General features: G+C 37.6%; 2 protein-coding genes across 2 annotated transcripts; both read left to right on the forward strand.

Moving 5' to 3' along the window:
• Positions 1–7,758, forward strand: LOC306823962 (cell adhesion molecule CEACAM1-like). Its single transcript, XM_079343916.1, has 9 exons — positions 1–224; positions 756–1,070; positions 2,601–2,876; positions 3,013–3,276; positions 4,504–4,773; positions 4,935–5,049; positions 5,877–5,911; positions 6,024–6,064; positions 6,690–7,758. Exons 1-9 carry the CDS (start codon positions 179–181, stop codon positions 6,903–6,905), a joined length of 1,578 nt encoding a protein of 525 aa, XP_079200042.1. The 5' UTR covers positions 1–178; the 3' UTR covers positions 6,906–7,758.
• Positions 7,759–11,429: 3,671 nt separating this feature from the next.
• On the forward strand, positions 11,430–13,710 carry LOC306823963 (uncharacterized protein). The gene is made up of 5 exons (XM_079343917.1): positions 11,430–11,483; positions 12,068–12,325; positions 12,663–12,959; positions 13,042–13,317; positions 13,410–13,710. Exons 1-5 carry the CDS (start codon positions 11,432–11,434, stop codon positions 13,508–13,510), a joined length of 984 nt encoding a protein of 327 aa, XP_079200043.1. The 5' UTR covers positions 11,430–11,431; the 3' UTR covers positions 13,511–13,710.
• The last annotated feature ends 7,884 nt before the right edge of the window (positions 13,711–21,594 follow it).

Here is a 21,594-nt window from a genome sequence, read left to right on the forward strand (position 1 = left end):
CTGTAGTGACAGCAGCTTCAGTGGGTTTACCCATTCATGCAGACAGTCTTTACTCCACACTAAGGAACTTGATGATTGACTTGTGTGAGTGGAGCTGTTGAAGACTCACATCTAAAGCACAGTCCGAGTTTAATGGTTGACCTTCCTTTAGCTGCGTGAATGTCACAAAGAAAGAACAATGGATAAATTAACTGTACTATTTGTCGTCGCAGTGTCTTTTACAGGTAAGATTAACATCTTCTTTCCCCGTTCATATTTCTGTTAAATTTAAAGTTGTTGTAGACTTGTTTGAAATGATTTAAGATAATGATGGAGGAGCTGATCTTATGCTACCAAAACGTGTTAGCCTACCTTATAAGTTTACTGAATAGAGAAAGAATGTAATGTTGGTCCTGTACACTTGGTTTGGGAGATATGGACATATTCTACTGGGTTTACAATTAAAAAAGAAAAATATTACTCTTCCAAAGTCTGAATAATAATCCTGGGTAGTATAAATTACGTGTTTGTGTGTCTTATGTGTTTGTATGTTGTAGAAGCTCTGATCATTCACTGACATTGTACAGACTGCATGATTTCCAAAAGCCATGAACTTCTTCAAATGTTTATGATTGACAAAAATGCAGGATAGACTTCTTTCAATAAAAATACATCAAAAGTAATGACAAGAACTACAAGGCTTTAAAAAAGAGTGAAGTTATCCTCAAGTTTCACATTATTAAAGATCCTCTAAGATGTGTTTCTGTGTCTTCCAGGTTTAACTCATGGAGTTGGTTTGTTGCCAGATGGTCCTCTGAATAGTTCTGTTGGAGGGACAGTGATGTTCACCACAGTGAATCCACCAGAGGGTCCATTTGTAAAAGTTAGCTGGATGTTTGGGGACACATTTATATTTACTTCGATTACTGTAAACACAACTTATCCAGGTTATGAGGGAAGAATCACCTACTTCCCCTCTACTGCATCTCTGGAGCTCAGGAGTCTGTCTCTCAGTGACAGTGGAGAATACACAGTCAGGATTACAGGGGATCCTCATGACTTTGATGGTGTAACCACACTGGGTGTTTATGGTAAGACAATGTTTCAATTGATATATCTGTCAGATTGCTGAATAGAGATTATGCACAGCAGGAGAGTAATAAATGTGTGTTTAGGTGTAAAGTGTTTTCATGTTAGATCTTTGACATAGATTCAACACATATCAGCTCAAGCACAATCAGAATATGTTGTAAATGATTCTGTACGTGTGTACTTCATACGAGGACAAAATAAATGGAAACATGTATCGGTAATTGCTTCACCTTCAGTGGTAAAATTAAGATTTGGGAATTTTTGGATCAAAACCTGATCAGTTTTCTATGTGTTTGTTCATTCCTTATGCTTTAGTTGGTTTTCTCCGGATTGTCAAGCATTTTTTGTTTTTTTTGCTCCCTAAATGTTAAAACTGCTTTCCCTTTCAAAAAAAGATCTGAGTCAGAAATATGTAATTCCCTGAGCTCCTGCTGCTCTAATGAGACACTGACACACAGAAATATGAACTGATGAATAATTAATCTGAGATCATTATGTTTTTGTTTCCCTTTAAAAAAAAGATTTGAATCAGAAATATGTAACAAAATGTCATAAATCCAACTTTTTTCTAATTCAACAAAAGGTTGAAAACAATGTACTGCTAAAGTCAATTAGTACAAACATTGTCTGCTACTTCTTCTGGTCTTCATCAGACGAGACGCACCAAATTCCAGATTCAAACTGCTGTGGGACTTGAACCAGCAACCCTCTGGTTCCCTGAGCTCCTGCTGCTCTATGATGAGACACTGACACACAGAAATATGAACTGATGAATAATGAATCTGAGATCTGGTTGAAAGCCTGAAAATAAGTCTGTTTGGTACCTTAAAGAATTGTTTATTTTTCTTCTTCAAACTAATGTTTCCAAGATCAATGATAAACTTTCACACACAAATAACTTTATTACATACTTTGTGGGATGAATTCTTCCTGACAATGAAATATAGATCCTCCTGTTGTAATAGCTGCTTCATTTGAAGGATTTTACTGATGGATGAGCATTAGTATGAATGTAAATACTAACAGTATGTGACAGACACACTGAGCAGACAGAGTTAAGGTTCAGTGGTTATTTGTAAAACTTTTGTTGAGAGCGTATCAAAGTGAAACTTTGTTTATATTTTTAGGTTCATACTTTCTGGTGGTGTGAAATTGGACTGCTTTGTTTTGAAAATTGGTCCAGATTATTCAGCACCAAAAAAACATGTTTAAAAACCTGTGAGTTTAATCATAAAATATTAAAAATATATCAACAAAATCTGAGCTTGTATTCACCATAGGTGCATTACATTTTTTTAAAAGTAAAAATATAATCTTTATGGTCTGACGATCAGATTCCTTTAAGAATATATGGATGCACTGAGAGTCTATAGTGGTTGGTGCGTGCGCCCCATGTACACAGACTATAGTGCTCCAAGCAGGCAGCCTGTTTGACTCTGACCTGTGGCTCCTTTCCTGCATCCTGTCGTATCTCTAACATAGCAGCATAAAAAGACCCAAAATAAAGCCATTTTCTTTTACACTCACAGAGCCGATCACTGCAGTAACAGCTCATGCTAACGATACAGACTTGGTAGAGTTCAGCTCTGTCCGTCTCTCCTGCTCCTCCTCTGGATCCTCCCTCTCTTTCCTCTGGATGAACGACAGCTCTGAGGTCACAGCCAGTGACAGAGTCCAGCTCACTGATGGAGGCTCCACTCTCACTATAAGCAGTGTGAGCCATTATGACCAGGGACCATACAGCTGTCATGTGTCCAATCCTGTCAGTAATGGTGTCAGTAATGAAGTTCACCTCACCTTCAGCTGTGAGTTTCTTACCTACATACTCAGACCATTTTCTGACTACATTAAGATGAGTCAAGCTGCATGACTCTGCACTATCTTTAATGTTCCAATAACATTATGATGATTGGTTTGCTGTTGTTGTTCCCTGATATTCAGATGGCCCAGAAAACACAACTTTGAAGTTGTCACCTTTAAAAGAATACTTTGAGAAAGGATCAAACGTTGTGCTGTCCTGCCATGCTGACTCCAGACCTGAAGCTCAGTTTGACTGGTTTCTAAATGGAGGTCAGACTCATACTGGACCTGAGCTCAGACTGACCAACATTCAGGAGAGTCAGAGTGGAAATTATAGCTGCCGGGCTTTTAACGCCAAAACTCTAACATATGAAACATCTCTGCAGTCACCTGTGACTGTACTGGGTGAGTTTCTATGAAATGTTTGTAAAAAATAAAGTAGATTAATCGTAAAACCTTTTTTAAAAGAATGAACTTTAAATTTGTGGAACAAACACAAACACACAAACACATCCATGTGTTTGTTCTTCAGATGTTTCTGCCTTTTCCATCCAGAACAGAAACAACTGAGAGGTCACACATTAAGTCCCATTGAAACCCAATCAACATGTGAATGCACACCACGTGTTCAAACTGAAACTCTTACTTATGATCAATAACCCACAAAATATACATCTTTGACAAGTCTGTCTTTCTTTTCGTTGGGGATTAGATCATGGTTTTCCTGTTTTGTCTGTTTGGCAAACATTTTTTTCAGAAAGTTTATCAGTGCTGATAGTGAATAGGGAAGAGGCTCCAACACTGGTTAATTATTGCACCAAGAACCAGGACTCAGAAATGTTAAGATGTAATCATTAAACATTCAGAGTGAGTCTGACAGCTGAGCTCAGAGCGCTTTTACTTTTAAAACTGTTTTAGTTAAACATAGTTTTTGTCTGTTAGTTTGACACATGCTGATTTATTACCTCGTGTTCATTTCTCTGTGTCGTTGAGTGTTCTGTAGTTATTTGATGCAATACAAAGAGATATAATGACGTGACTGACAGTACAGTTGACACATGAAGCTCAGCAATGACTTCATAAAATGTCGTATTAACTGTAAACTCAATCTTTCTCTTCACTTTAGAAAAGTGATTTTGTGGCCCGGACTTATCCACTGACCAGGGTTTGAGCACCGATCACTGTAAAACCATTGTTGTAGTAACCGTCGTGTTTCATTCAGTCAAACATCGTCTGTGATTTTATTTCAAACATCAAATACTGATTATTAGAAAACACATTTTCTCAATACAGGTTTGACTCACCTGGTTGAAAGAATGAAGAAGAAAGTTGCTCTGAATGAAGTTTGTGCTTGTGAAGTTGTGAACTTTTTGGTAACATGTTAGTTTGCATGTTAGATAACAATGTGCTGTATACGCTTGTTTCCACTGCCCCTTAGTTACCAGAAAAAGTTTCCATGGGTTTAAGGATTTCATTAAGACTTTTAAACGATTCAAACAATGACGTTCAATTAGAGCTCAAAGTCCTTGTTGCTGTTGAATTTTTAAAATCAATTGTTAGTTTATACCTACAGGAACCGGTGTTTTTCTTCTTCATACATTTCAGACGTTTCTGTGATCTTTTGTCCAACAGAGAGAATATTAAGTGCTTCTATCACATCATCACCAAAGGAGGCAATAGAGGGGAAGTCTGTCAGCTTAACCTGTGACGCTGCTGGCTCCGTGTCTACCAGAAAGTGGATGAAGGATGGATCTGATCTGACTCAAGCTGATTTTATACTTCATGATAACAACAGAGTGCTGTCTTTTCAACGTCTGAATAAAACAGACACAGGAGAATATTCCTGTAACATCAGCAACCCCATCAACAACATGGAAGCTAAATACCACTTGGTTGTGAACTGTAGGTAACAAACGACTGTGCGAATCTGCTTCATTACCCATAATGCCTTAATAATCTGTCTGTAGAAATCAGGGTAAATCAATGAATGCGACCTATCTGCTGTTCGTATGGTACAGTTCCTGTTTACAGAACATGTTTTTGTCCCCCTCTTTTCTTTTCAGCATATGAACCCTTTGTATCAGGCTGTCCGGGTGGTTGTATCACTGGAATAGTTATTGCATGTTTGCTGATCCTTGGAGCAGCTGCTGTTGCAGGATACTTTCTCTATAAAAAGAAGTAAGTTAAAAAGGTCTTTGAAATGTAACAGGGAAAGCTTATTTTTTCATCCCAGCATGTTTGAATGTAATAGTTCATTATGACTAGTAGTTATTTAGTTGTTGCCTACAGTAGGAGAGTGAGGACGACCTCTCCACTTATGAAGCAGCCACAAAGGTGAGAAGTTTAAAATGCAGTAACGGGTTTGTGGAGTTACAGGGGGTTGCTCCAACATTAAATTGAAAGCAACAGGAGGAGAACGAGATTATATTAAAAGTGTGCAGCACAGAAGATGTAAAAATGTACGTAGTGGAAAGACAAAGATTGCAAAACAAAAGAGAGAGTTGGAATCCAAGAAGACACGAGTGAGTTCAGAGGAAAAAGCAGATAGAAAATGTTCAACTAGATTCAGTTATACAGATTGACTGGACAAACGTGCTCACTGAACCTACAGATGGTTGATTTTCAACAAAGAATCCCTCATCTATGTGCTTCTTGTGTTAGTCTAAGGAATACATACATGTATTCTCTATATAGTGTTGTCAGGGAAGCTGTGACAATGTACAACTTCCTGGTCACATTTTGTTGCCCAATGTTAAACATCAGTGTGATGAAAACCCTTCACAGCACTGAGAACCATCTTGTTTTAAATTTGTGAGAAAATAAAGTTTACTGTGAGAACAATCAATGTGATGAGTTAGAAAAAGTTTAAACATTAATTGGCCTGGCTGGTTTTTTTCAAAGATATTTTTCAAAGAATTGTATTTTTAATTATAATTATCTTACAAAATGTAGATGCTGTCCGTCTCTTAAGATATATTTTATTGATTCATCGTTTCTCTAAACAGAAAAAGTCCGAAAGCTTCAGCCAACCAGACAGTGGGTAAGTGATGAATGTGTGTTTGTGTTTGTCTTTAGTTTTCTGTATTCAAACTGTATTTTACACGTTCCTTGTTGAACTCTGCTCAGCATTGTTTATTTCTCATTCTTTAAAGGAGGTAGAGGCCAGGACAACACAGCCTACTCAGGAAATAAGGTGAGAGAAAATCATCTGTGTGTTTGCATGATGTTAAGAAACCAGCTAACTCAGAGAAATCAGAGTATGTCGGAAAACAAGATTTGTCCTATTGAAATGTACTCCCATATACTGCTGAATCTGATGTAAAACTGTGCTTACACAGACACACATACAGTATATTTGAATCTGTGAACTCGTGATGAACGATTAATGGAGAAAAGTTTTCTTTAAATCCAAAGGTTTAAATGAAAGTTAAATATAATGTAGGAACAGAAAATGGCTTAATAAGGGTATATTACTGATCCATGCTTTCTTGCTCTTGTGTGTTAGTTGTCAGTCTGTGGTGTGGTTCCTTTAAGTTGACTCAAACAGGCTTCGACTCCTGTCAGATCTATAAATACCACAGTGCTCAACATTAGACTTTGACCCAGGAACTATTTCGTCAGGACACAATAAAGTGGAGATTATATGTGTGTCTAAGGCCTCATAGCCTGTTGTTGTGGTGTATTTTTCTGCAACATTAATGACGTATTTTGACGTTTACATCTGTCTTTAGTGTAGTGTAGCTGTAAATGCATTTTATGAAGAACCATTTTGAAACAGATTGCTAAAACAATCCACTCCTTCCCTTTTTTCTCTCCAGGAGCTGAACTACGTCGATATCGCAGTTTTCCGCAGAAAAGACGGTGGGGCCGTTCAGTTAGGGTCGCAAAATGAGACATCAGTGTACGCTCAGGTCAGGGGGAACAACACCTCTCCTTCAACTTCCTCCCCTCCTACCTATGATGCCCATATTCAGAGAACCAAGAGGCCTGCTGCTAATGGAGCTGAACTTTACTCTCAGGTCCGCAAGCCCTGATCACATCAGATATAATACTGTAAACTAGCACTGCACTCCCTCCTCAGGTCTTTTATGGATGACTTATTTGAATATGAGTTTACAGTGAATGCACTTTAGTTAATGATCAACAGTTGATGATGGGTATTGAGATCGCATGGCACAATGTTGCCATATAAGCAGGCACACACTGCTTTTATAACTTCCCTCTGCGTTTGTTGGTTGCACATCTCAGGCTGTAAATATTCTTTGTTTGTGATTCGGTTTGTTTGCTTGAGATAAATGTTTGACGCTGGTATGGTTTCATATTTGATCCTGTTTAATTCCAGTTTGCATTTCCATATTGATACTTGTATGAATGTACAATTAAAACATGTTAAATGCTGGTTGTTTTTAACAAAGAAACATCTATATTTCAGTGTCATTTACAGGATAAGAAAACTACTTCACACCAGTGGAGCTTGCATACTAAACTGAGCTTTTAAACTAAAATGAATATGCAGTCTGTCGGTCGAAGGAATGATTGGATGATTGACATCTTTCACATCTTTGTCATTTAGTTCCATTACGATAAAGTTAAAGTTTAGCATTTCACAAAGGGGAGATGAAGAGATGATCAGTGGTTATGAAACAGTTATCTACAGGTGCAATAAATGTTTTTAAAGTCCATCAAAATAGAATGCGGAAACTGGCTTTCAGGAAATATATCTTTTCCCGCATATGACAATCAGAGTAATTAGAATCCAATAAAGTTCAATGTCAGTCATAACTTCTAAGTGATGATAGGATGAAAACGTGATAACATCTCAGTCAGCATATTTGTTTTAAAAATAAGTTATAGTGCGAGAATAAAAGAGAGACAAATGAACATAAACACCTCATTGTGAGACTCGACATCTGTAGCAACCTGCCTTTTATTAAGAAGTGTGTTCACTTAACTGTATTAAGTTCTGTATTCTTGTCCAAGGGAACTAATGCAATGCTTGCACTGACTTTTAATGGAGGATTCATATCAAGAATAGCGAGGAAGATACCGTGTAATAAGGAAGTGCCTCTTGAGATCGTAAGAGATTGAGGAATAAATCAGGGTTAGCTCAGATTTTTCCTTTTTTTAAAACACATTAAATAACTTTTTACCCCAAAAAATAAATATTGAATCAATAACGGGATCATTTATATTGTTTAAAAATCCACTGACCATTGAACTATGATTTCATGTATCACTTTAAACATAATTACAGATTTTCATTTGCCATAAAAAAGAAAAACAAAACTGAGTATAGAGTACTCTGATGGCATATTAAAAGAATAAAAGCCATATGCTTCTCTGATATTAGCATAATTACAAATAATTCTTGAAAGGCTTGAACATTAGCATGGCCATGTGACAGTCAATTAGCTCAGGTGACAGCTAGCAGTTACTAACTGTCACTCAAAATGACCATGCCCCAAATAATCCTCAAGTTTTATCCTTGATTCAATATAAACACTGTACAGCGCTCATACATAACAGTTTCTGAAATACACAGCAAAAAATGTATTTCAATAAAGTTGAGCATTTTGTTGTAAGGCCTGATGGGAATTGAGTCACTCATGGAGCCAGCCTCCAGTGGCAGTGTTCAATAGTTTTACTATGTTTCACTGAAAGTCCTGCCCTGCTATGCTGTCAATGGATAACAAAAAAAACTGTTCTAATCTCCTGGAGAACGTGATGCTATTGTTATGGAAAATTTTACTTCATTTGTAATACGAAGGTCTCATAGAATCTGTCATATAAAATGTATCTGAAATGTCTTAGAATACTACATGCACAGCATATTGGGTGTTTTGTTTCACATCATTTCGTTCCCTCTATTCTGTTTCTCACACTCTGTACATATGGGAAGAGTCACACAGGACTCCATCTCCTTCTCAGCATTGGGAGATGGTAAATAGTCATGTAGTCTCTTTTCTCACACTAGGGGATAGATTGTGCCCTGCCAGGTGGGCAGTGACTCTATGTGGCGTGATGGGGAAGTGCTCTGGGTAGTGTGATGGAAATGTATAAGTGTTCATGTTTGCCTTTTCTCGGGGCCTCTTTCTCTCCTCACCGTGTGAGAGAGGGGTCTTCGAACGCTTATTTTGCCTTCGAATAAATGTTCATTGAGACCAGATCGATCTTGGGGTTCCTTTTTGAATAGATCTTCTCACTCTTTATTTTCACTCTTTGGTAATGGGAAAAATTCCACAACACTATGTATAAATAGGTCATTTAAAAAAGATGTATGACCAAATTTGTACTGGAGACATCAACATTCCTATCATTAGAAATAGATGCTGGTTATAAGAAGGCTGTTAATGGTAACACTTAAAATATCTTGTTTTGTCGGGTCTCAAATGTCATTCTTGGTTTTATGTGTGTATTTAGTAAGCATCATTTAAAGGTGGAGAGTCATTATTCTTCAGTCCCACACAATACAAACCTTCTCAGATCACTGGCAGCCTCCTCTGCTTGTGAGATTGTTCAAACGAAACTCAGAGATCGACTTAGAAGACTTACTAAGACTTATAAAGTACTCACAGAACATGTTGAAAGGACATGTTGAAAGCAGTCAAACACACAAACTCTAGTCTACCTTCTTGAAAACATCATGAGAGATGATGATGTCTCTCAACCTGAGTCAATGAGTAAAAGTGTGGACAGGGTTTCCCTCCCCCATCAGTTAATTATTTGTCAAACTCAAACTTCCAGTGAGAGCTTCACACAAGAGCTTTCACCTGCTGCATGAAATGACTTAACAGTGTTTATATAGAAATGTAACTTTTTTTTATACCATTATGAAAAAAAAATATGCCCTTGGAATTGACGATATAATGATTGAATGAAGTTATATGTGTTATTGGATTTTATTGTGATAAACACATGTATGGAAATGTTTAGCTATTTCTGATGGACTGAATCAATGTTGAACTGGTAATCTACACCTTGAAGTATGAATTAAAGGGTACATGTTATTTTATATTATTGTATTTAAATTGTTCCATGTTATACAATGACGTATCATTCATAAAATCCATTTAAATATCATCATTAATTGGAATGTGGTATGGTGACACATTGGTTAGTATGCCACCAGCATGTACAAATATTCTATTTCTCTAAGCGGGAATTTGTTTATTTTCTACTTTCAATCATAGGTTTCAGGCTAAATGCTTCATCTATGTTTCATACTTATAAAAAGGTTTTCAGAGAACTCTTGTGTTGCATCGCGGTTTGTTTCCCAGTAACTCTCAGCTTTGTCTTAAATGTCATTAATGTTTGACTGGTTCAAAGAAATCCCTCAGTAACTGCTGATCTAAGGTCTACATATATGATGAATAATTGTTCAGAGAAATTAAGAAACGTTATTTTAAATATAAGTGACATTTGCATATTTTTTCAACCATTGTGCTTTTGATCCAAATTTCTCTTGTGCATAAAGCCAGTCTGATTCTACTGTAGCCTTTTGGTGTTTTAAACATCTTCTTGACATGTTTGATTTTTTTTCATAAAAACAGTGAACCTGCAAAGGACCATGAGGTCAACAGCATGTTGCTGGTGGTCAATAGGGAAACATAAATGCAGGTGAAGTTGAGTGCTGGTATATATACAATTTAGAACAGAGAAATGATATACTGTAAAATCAAAAATCTACATTTCTTACTGGTAAACATTTATTCTGTTAAACACTGACTGTTACTGTCTGTCATTGAAATAATGGAAAAATTAAGAGAGGTAGGAAGTTGTTCCAGGCAAACAATATGCAAAATTTGACGAGAGCGTTTCAAACTACAATGAATTCAAAGTTCACTGTGACTCAACACGTTGTCATACAAACCTAAAGTTCCCACAGTAATACACTCCACTCACATAACAGGATGTGAATGTACAAAGCAATACATTTCACAAGTTTCTTTCCAATGTGTACATAAAGTTGCAGAAGCCTTTTTTAGACCACACTCGCCTATTTCAACTGCACTCGTTTTGTTGCAGCTGCTGGGAAGAGGAGTGGTTTACAGTAATAAAAATGATTCTTCACTAGGTAATACTGAGAAGTCAAACAAGCACACAACATGAAGCTTTGCAGTTGGCTACATAGTCCGCTTTGAAGGAACTAGAAGTAATGTCAAACTCCTGTGGAACAGCTCCATCTAGTGTTTAACAGACAACAATGGTGAAATTTCTCTACCTGGCAGGAGACACACACACACACACACACACACACACACCCACACACACACACACACACACACACACACACACACACACACACACACACACACACACACACACAATGCCATCAACAATAACTCCACCCAGTGACAAAATCCAATGATTGCAGCTTCTGTAAATTTCCTCTTCTTGTGGATTGCATCATCCAGTAAACTCCGGTGTGAAACAAGATGATGCATGATGAATAGGGGAGTGACAGAAGCTTACAGTTAAATATTAAACATTATTTCAGAGTCATAGTAAGTATAAAACAGAAGATCCAGTTTAAACCCAGAGAGGAGGAACAGAGACAAACATGGCACTTGACTGGAAGAATCTTTACTGTGTTTTGTTTGCGGCTCTGATGGGTAAGAACAATCAGTGATTAATACTCCTTAATGTTACTGAAGAGACTGGTTTAAAGCACTATTTGTATTTTTCAGTGCTACATCAGCAATGCTTGTTATATGATAGTAATTTGATGTTTATTATCTTGAGATTTGCCTTGACACACTGTTGTGATTACTGGATATGGGTTTTTGTGTAAACTTGTTTTAAACCTCTAAGAAATACCATATTTGTTTTTCAGCAAGTCCTCGGATAAGCCTTTAACTTGAATTAGTGAAGGAATTAGATTCATTAAGATACCTGTTTCGCATGGGGTTAACATATAGCAAAAATAAATCAACTTTACAAGGCCAAAAAGAATATATAGGAGCTTTATCTTAGAGCTAAATGATCATAGATAGATGGAAGCATTGTCCTTTGTTTACTGGACATAAGATTCTTCGTGCATCCCAGGTCTGCCGGGCCTACATGTTGTTGCTACTGTGTCAGTAAAATAAATAAAATTATATTCAAAAAAAGGGATTTGTCTGCCATTGACTTGAGAGATTACGTAATAAAGTGAACCATGTGTCACAGAGCCATATCCCCTCCTTGTCTCCTACAGGTGTGCCATGTTCTCAGGCCTGGGTACAGATTACCTGGGCAGGTGTAGTGACAGCTGGTTTCAGTGCCACTTTCACCTGTTCCTCTTCATGCCTCTCAAACTGCTCCTACACTTGGTCTTTAAAGGGCCGAGACATCACAGGAAACACATTAAACTGGACCCCAGATGGACTGGAGAATAGCGTGGACATTCAGTGTGCTGTGCTGAATTCAGAAACAAGAGTCACCACCAGAACAACCACTGTTGTAGAAATAAAGAGTAAGTTTTATGCTTTACTGTTTTCCTACGACACCTCCAAATTTTAATGGGGCCCTCTAGGTGGGGCCCCCATTGAACTTTGACAAGCTTAATGACTTATTGGATCAATTTTAAAAATGCAAATCATGTCTTCAAAATACAATGACAGCACTTTTTTTCTCTGAGCTTCCTCTTTGATGCTTTGAGTACATTTAGTCTTCAATTACTGTTGTTTACCTAAATAAAAGTGAGTACATCAACACAGCTATATCGAACTCAATTGGTTTTGACTTGAGTATTATCATTCATTATGATTTGAATGAATGAATTCCTCTCTTTCTGGGGCCCTTTGTTACAGATCCATTGTCGGTGCAAATTAGTCCAGCCAACAATGTCCCTTCTCTCAACCAGTCTTTGGATCTCATCTGCCAAGACGCCACATCAAAGGACCCTTCAGGCCCCTCACACTGGATGGACCAGGTGGTTTTCTGGTACAAAGATGGACAGAAAGTGACCCTGCAGGACGAAGTGCAGCAGCTGCAAAACAACCTCACTCTTCACTTTGACTATCTGCTGCCCTCCAATTCTGGATTCTACCACTGTGAAATTTCTGCACAACAGGCAAGAGTTTTCAGCAGCGGCTATCAACTCAGCTGTAAGTGCACATGAGGTGAGGACTTTTAAAGAAAGTTTACGTTGTGTTTTCTCAAACTAGTGCACTCTCTAATCTCTTGTAGTTGATCCTTGGAATGTCAGCATCAGCGGGCCTGACGCTGTGTTTCCTGGCAGACAGAGTAAATTCATCTGCTTGACAAGTTGCACCATAAATGTGGACTGCACTGTAAAATGGCAGTTCAGGGATGGTGTCCCCATTGGACAGTTCTTATCAATCCATAAAAATGAGCTCAAGTGGACCCCTTCCATATCCGGTACTTTTCAAAACTTCACCTGTGTTGCTGAAAATGCAGCTGTCGGACGTTCTGCTGAGGCCACCAAGATGGTAGAAGTTAAAGGTACAGAGCACACTTACGTATTTCATATTTTGTAAAGTCAGGATCAAATGCCTAAAAACTGGGTCCTTTCTGTCATTGTTGTCCTTATACAGGTATTCCTCTCTCTGGATCAGAGTCGGTGCAATTTAAAAGATTTTTTCCAGTGATCCTCTGCCTGGGACTGCTGGTGATTCAGTCTGCTGTTTGTTATTGAAGCTCAAATATGTGTACATGTAATACATAAACATGTAATAATATTTCATGTAGCTTTGCCATCAAGTTTTCTACTAAGCGATACTATAGTCAGTTTTTGCTTACATGCAAAATTGAAGTATTGAGTAAAACCATGGAAGCATTTGTGAATTTGTAATTGTAAAGTTATAAAGCACACAATTCAATGTTGATACAATTCAACTCATTTTTGTGTACTGATGTTATTTGATTGATCTATCCAGATGTGATGGACTTGGCTTTTTCTCAAAGTTTCAGCTTTCACTCCCACCTCAAACCAACAGCACAAATAGACAAGCTACAGTAACAACAAACAAGAAACAGTATCATTCAATTCCTCTTTCTCCCACCGGTCCATGTTTATTGACCGTTCTTTGACCTGTGAATAGGTTATTTCTAATATACTGGCATACAAAAGTCTGGCCTACATCTTCAATAACAGAGACTGCAATCCCGGAGTTTAATTAACAATATTTAATGATGTTTAAAGGGTTTCAATGATGTGAGTGTGTGTTGTTTTCTAAAGTAAAGACAAACAACAAAACAAATGTTCTCCTTATCATCACAAGACTTATAGATAGCATAACATAAAACTGAAAGCTATCATGGAAATATCATTTTTGCTGATTGTCTTAAAATCAACTTGTCTGTGACATGTACAAAAACACCATTGTGAAAGTCACACCTGGCCCCCGCATGTCCTGTTCTATGGAGACCTCCACATGAACTTCCGTTTTTACCAGAAAACCTCGACATGAACTTCTGCTTTTCTTTGAACGAAGACTCAGACATTGCCTAGCCCTAGACCAGGGGTGTCCAAACTACGGCCCGCGTGCCAACTGCGGCCCGTGGTCCGGTTTTAATTGGCCCGCAGCAAATTCTAAAAATATAATGGAATATGGCCCACACATGGAACTTGACTTTAATGTACTTCCTAGTTTTGACACTAGGGGGAGTCCTACTTGTTTTGAACAAGGCAGCTTCTTCCCAGAAAAGAGAAATAAAAGAAAAAAAACCCAGAAATGGCAGAATCAAAGAAACGCAAGACAGCAAGTGAGTGTAGAAAACTTCAGACACGGTGGGAAAATGAGTTTCTTCATAGAAGTCAAGGGGAAGTGTGTCTGTTTGGTTTGCAATGAAACAGTTGCAGTGATGAAAGAATATAATGTACGGCGACATTATGAAACCAAACATCAGACCTACACGTCCTGCACTGGTGCCGAGCGTGAACAGAAAGTTCAACAAATGCAAATATAAGAGCTAATAAAACACAAGAAAATGCCACAATCGCCCGCTATTTTTACTCCATTGCATGTGACGAGAGCACAGATGTCACAGACCCCGCACAGCTGTTCATTTTTTTGCGGGGAGTTGACAATAACTTTTGTATGACGGAGGAGCTTCTATGACACGGGAGCGCAAAGGAATGGCATCTATGGTTTGCGCCAAGGTGCAAGAAAGTGGAGGTGAGGCTGTTAAGACGCACTGTATCATCCATCAAGAAGCCCTCTGTGCCAAGACAGTCCAGCTTGGCGATGTGATGAACACTGTGGTGAAAACTGTCAACATAATGCAGTGATATACCTCACCTCTAGTGTGTGGCCCGTCCGTTTGTATATTTTCCTGTACACTGAAAAAAAAATGGAGTGCTATTTACTTAGAAAAACCTAGGTAAGTTTTTCCACGCAGAAATCCTGAGTAAATTTTACAAGGGTGATTTTCAAGTAAACTTTACTTACAAATATGAGTCATTTCTACAAGAATAAGTCAGTAACTTTACTGGTCATAACCAATTTTTTCATTGAATTTTATTTATTTTTCAGAGTATCTTTTAAAATTGTTTTTCCCATTTTTTTACAAGCTATATACAAGTAACATTTACACAACATTTGTTAACATTCAATTCCTATGGCAAATATTCCCTATATTGGTTCTGTTCATTGGAAGAAATCTTTACACAAACGGAAGCAGCTCTGTTTAAACAACAACACCTTTATTTTTCTTTTATGTGTTTACAAGGTAGGTTCAAGGATCATACTTTGCTGATTCCTTTGATCTATTAACTCTATATAGAGACCACTGAAGACATCACATAAACAATTAGAAAAATTGGCTCAGTACATCTCAAAATAAATGCCAATACAACATCCAAATGTGTAATTTCTAAAAAACTTTTGGGGAAAAAAATCCACAACACTGAAAGAAGAAACCAAAAAATAGATTTCTTAAGACAGTACAATTCGCAGTAGTTTTGGCCTTGAAGTGACCAAATGCGTATACAACTTCTTTTAAAATACAGTGTCCAACCTGCATTCACGTTCCAAGTTTGTTTCGCAGTGAAAGGACTTTGGGTGACAGTTTGCTTCACCTTTGGTGGGTAACTCAAGTTAATTGTGTAGATGATGCCAATGAGAAAGAGGCACGCCTCGTCAACACTTCAACAATTGTAAAGTACCTCAGTTCCTTCAACAACAATGGACACATCAGGACTGGATGGGCCTTCATGTTAGTCAGACACAAATTGTCAGAACTTGCTCAGTCTGGTCCTCTTTGACTGCATCGCTGCTGACATCCTGCAAAATATATGAGAAATCCATGTTCAGGTGCACAGTATGACTCAATTTGTTATGAAAATCACTGAGTTTTGAACAGGTAATTTGTTGGATTAATTAAAAGAAGAAATGTTCGTAATTTCGAATTACACCTGAAATGATAATTTCAGATGAAATGATGTTAATCACTTTAACATAATTTTAAATTTTAGACAATAGTGACAGATAGAAATTTAGTACCAGTTGATAACAATAATCTCCTGATTACCCAAAGTTTATTGACTGACAGTTCAATCTGTTTAGAAGTTTTAATTAGACAATTGCATATTTGTAAATCAATTTAATACCATTCAAAGAGTGTGACAAAAGCTTAAATGTTATTGTTATGTTATTGATTTTTGGGTATCAGATTTACCATATAGTCCTTGATGAATTCCTCTGACGACTCCCCCAGGAATATCATCAGGCAGTGGATTATGGTCTCCCGTTTGGCTTCAATGTGTTGCTGTAACAGACAGACGATACTTTTGTAGGGACTACAATATGAACTCATTAATGCACAAGTGTTGTGTTATTGTTGGTGAGAGCTGCATCAAACAGTATATAATATAATGACATCCTGAATCACACCAATTGTATTCATTTAACTCTTTACCTGGCTAAGTGAATCCAGCAGGGGTCTTATTTTAGTCCCACAAACTCCACCTTTTCTGGCAAATATCTCCTGCAGTTTTGGGGTGTGGTAGGCCACACCGAAAGGTTCTCTCCAGGTGAACTGCTGTAATTCTTTTGAACTCCTCCTTAATCTTAAAAGAAAAGTACATGATTCAAAACCTGCATTTGCCTTTGGTAATGGCCAATATACTAAAAAGGGAAGCAAATGTGGTGCTTCAAGGTAACCAGAGGTCTTCCTGCCACAGTGTAGCAGAATCAGTAGATATTTTGCTTTCTTACCTGTAAGGCCAAATCATTTTCTTGTGGTAAAGCTGTTGCTTGAGCGGGCACTGTTTCAACGGTTTCAACCAACTGCAGACTTGTTGCTTAGAGCTGAGGGACAAATCAAAGTAGAAATACAAATCACACACTGAAATTTCACAAACATGACACCAAATAAACTTCGAATCACTGTCTTTTGTTGAAATAATGTTAGTCTGCAGGTCTATAGTGGATAGTGGCCACTTAAGATTTTAAACGCATCAATATAATAATGAGGAATACACCAACAAATATTTTTACTTTAGCTTACCTAGAAATTAGCTTTAAATCACACCAAGGTTCACCTTACTGGTAAGTAACAAAAGTGAAAACGTAGTTTGAGATTTCATTAGTAGAGACAGTCAATATATGTTGTCATTTAAAATTCAGTTTGTATATGTAACACGAATATAATTACTTAATCGACCACATAGACCCTTCCCCACAATCTGTGTCCCCTTGAGACGACCTACTGTTTAAATAAGTTCCTCCCATAATAGCTGCTCCACACTGTTCACTCTTAATATTTACTTCTGTCCAGTCGAGGCTTTCTATACGTTTTTTTGGTCAATACAACACGCAAAATATCAGTTCCCCACTCGTTGTGACTTGTCATTCACAACTTGGACAGAGACCCGACGCGGCGCAGATAAACAGCCCTCAGCAGACTAACCGCAGCATGCTACACTGCACGGGGCTGATGGTTATGCACCGCAATGAATGAAAAGCTCGGCAACACAAATTGTGTTTGCACAAGTACTTTAGCCATACCGGTATACTGCTGAGAAGGCTACGTTACAGTTTAAACTGGGCTTCATATCTATTTCTATCTGCACTCTTGCACGTTACGTGTTAGCTAGCTAGGAAATAAACTGACGGATAACTAGAGAACGGAGAACTACGTATGTTCTCCATTTGTAATAACTTCGCTCTGAATTAAGTTACATTTAATTTTAACAGTCAAGAAAGCACATAAAAGCGCATTTAATACTTACAAGAATTAGCTGACTGCCTCCGCTCTGCCGGTTCACGTCCTGTCCGTTTCCAGTTGTAGCGCGTTTTTTGCTGACGTCACTCGCCAGGTTTGAATGAGGTTGCCAGATTTGTCAAGTAAAAGTTACCTGCTTTTAGCAAGTTAACCATGTAATTAATAAATTGAATAATTATTACTTCATAATGTCATTCATGTTTACCTTGTTAAATGAAGTTAAAGAAATACATCGAAATGTCAAGTATCATATCTGAAAAATATGATGTTTTTCTAAGTAAAATCAAGGAAACAGGAAACTCATGTAGAATTTAATGATGAAGTAGAGGTGATATTTACAAGGCCAAAAAATCATTTTTTTCAGTGTATGTGGCCCTCTGTGAAAAAGGTTTGGACACCCCTGGCCTAGACTAAGTTTAGCATTAAACTCTTAAATCTGCCCAACAACAGAAGTTGTCAATACCTATCCTTTCTTTTGATACAACTTTATAAAGTGTATTTCTCTTTGTCTCCTTTGAACTTTGCTGCAGACTCTTTCTTACGCTCTGTATCTCTGATCCTTCTTCTTGCAACAGACTTAAACTCAACACAAAGACTACTACTTGGCTCAAGATCTTTTATTCAAATAAACGTGTTTATTTCCATTTCAATGCTCCAACAGAGGCATTTATACGAAATGTACGACTCTACTCCCAAATGTCCAGCAGAGGTCTCCCTACTATTTGAAACATTAACATTGTCAAGCATTAACTTTGAATGGCAATAAAACAATACAAACAGCAAAACATAGCCACACTAATATGCCAAATGTCTATAGCTACGAGGCTTATATTACTAGAAATACATCCACAGGGTCTGTGAGTGTATCTTTGTTTATGGGACACACAGGAGTTCTGTTACGTGGCTTCAAGCCATAAAAACAACTCTTCTCAGTGTTTGTTTATAGCAATTCTGGAAGAGCTATTTCAGCAATGACCAGAAAATTAACAACACTGTGTGACTTTCAGCCTGCATGTAGAAAGAAGGTTACAGGATGCTTGCTGGTTTGGGGCTCTGTTGGTGTCATCTGAATGCTCCTCCTCTCTTCCCTTAGAGGTCTGGACTGGGCTCACTGAGTAGGCTAATAGAGCCTGAGCTTTGAAAGCTAGAAGTTCCTTCACTGGCCTTTGCTCATTCATTATTTTCGTTAGATTTACCCATAGTAGCATGTCAGCAATGCCTTCAAATTCAGCGGTCGAAATGAGACATTAGTCGCAAACCATTTCCATGTTTTAATGTCATTAAAATATATCAAATAGTTCTCAAATCCTCATCTATCTGATTTTGTGGATTTTAGGTGTAATAATGTGCCTCAGCTCTGGTCTCAGGGGGTCGGGTCTGCTGCTTGAGCCAATAGAAAGAAGGAGCCTGTGATGCTGACTCTTGCTGTCCCTGTATAAGGACAGATTGATGAAAGTGCTCAGTCAGCCTCAAATCTCTGCTGACACTCTCCTTTGCTGTCCTGCCAAGAATTCCAGTGTTACATCTTCTCCCTCTGATTTACCTGCTAATGCTATGGCTTTTTAGAGCTGCTGTACTCCTCACTGTCCTCTGAATTAAAAGGCACTATCTCACAAGCACAAAGTCTGCATGGCAAAGTTCTGCTCATTTCGTTCAGTAAAGTCAGCATATAGGCCATAGGTGTATTTTATTATTGCTACTAGGATTCAAGTAGTCTAACTAATTGTTGGTAAAATATAGGTTATAACTAAGAGGCACGTGTGTTTTCCTTCAACCTTTCTGGAATCATTTGGAGGATCTTCATTACCAAATATAAAATGAACAATCACAGTTTTTGAGCTTTTAGTTTCCTGACTTAAAGCTAACTGCTTTACTTGCAGATACTACAATTGAAAGATAACAGAAACTTGTTTCCCACCAAAAACTTTTGTTTCTAAATGTATTTCTTTTCTTCTAAAGGAGCCTTTAAAGAGGTCTCCGTGTGCATTTATTTTGCGGTTAATTTTAGCTTTCGCAGTGTGAAGGCGACGCTGCCATGCACTGATCTAAACTGGTCTTTGCTCCCATTGCAAAAGGCAAATGTGCCACTGGGTGGCAGACGGGTGTCTTTCATTGGTGAACTGTGCTCAAAGTATAACAATTCAATACACCGAGTAGTGCAAAAGGTGCTGAAATAGCCTAAGAATTATACAGCATGTAAGGACGAGTGTTTACCCGAGACTTGATTCAGAATAACTGAGTGCTCTGGGTTTACTTTACCATCTGTATTATGTGATTTGTTGTCGCTGTGAGTTTCTTATGTAGTCTGCCAAACGCTCAGATTATAGCTACTTAAATCTTATACAGGCTCTAGGCCTTTATGTACATAAAGCCTTTATTTGCCAACAAAAGCTCAAATTTATTTTGTTTAAAATGTGTTAAATATTTAGAATCTAAATTTAATATTTTATTTTTTAATATATTTTGAATCAGGTCATGTATGCAACTTTTAACACAGGCTACAACATAGGGTGACCAAACGTCCTCTTTTTACGTCCTGTCCGGGGCGTCTGGGGGGGGGGGTTTATAAAATCATGAAAATGTCCGGGGTTCACTGTCTTTCATGGAACCATCAAGTTTATATTTAAATTGCCCGGTACAAAATACTACAGTAGCTACTTCGTTGCAGCAGACAGCGGCAACAGAGCTGACCGCGGAGCAGCATTGATTGCACACAAAATGCCGAAGCGTAAGTGCAGCTTCACAGATGAACTACAAAAACACTGTAAAACACTACAGCAGCTACACAGCAACAGCAAAGAGATGTCTTGCAAAGACGTTTATGCTTATTTGTTGAGCAACTGGAAACTGATGGGAAAGACCAGTTCTGCAGAAAATATGGATGGGCAGACGAGGAGGATGAAGAAGAAAAGCAGGATGAATAAGACAAATAAAATGATTAAAAGTAGATCATTTTTGTTTGTTTAGTTAGTATTTTTGTGAGCTTTTTTTCTAATTTATTATTTATCTTGTTACCTTGAAAAGGGATATATTAAAAGCTGGATTTTCTAACACAAAGAGTTCATATTTTCACATTATTTGAAAAGAGAGCTATTATTTTGTCACAGGTAGTTACATATTTCATTACAGAAGTTACATTTGCACCATTGAGGCATAATAAATCATGATCATAGACCTCTGAGAAGCTTGTCTGAATTTGTGTCTCATGGCCATCCCGAGTGTCCTCTTTTTTGGAAATCAAAATATGGTCACCCTACTATAACATGTAACATTTAGAAAACATTGAACATATATTTGCTAAAGGTAGGCCTATCTATATATCAACAAAATTAAACGTGAAGAAGTAAATAAATATTTCTCTAAATGTGAATAAAAATGGACTTCAAAAAAATTCATAGCAATTTTTATCAGGGATGTTGTTGTAGGGCTTCATGTGTAGAACTGGTGCTGTTATTTGTAGAGTGCGCCCCGGAGTTACGCTGCTGTTCAGAGGACAGAGACGGTTTTTGGTTCCGCTAAATTTTCTGTCAATAGTTTAAGTTTGACCTCCTG

This window comes from Symphodus melops (genome assembly GCF_947650265.1).
Source record: "Symphodus melops genome assembly, chromosome: 5".
Lineage (NCBI taxonomy): Eukaryota > Metazoa > Chordata > Actinopteri > Labriformes > Labridae > Symphodus > Symphodus melops.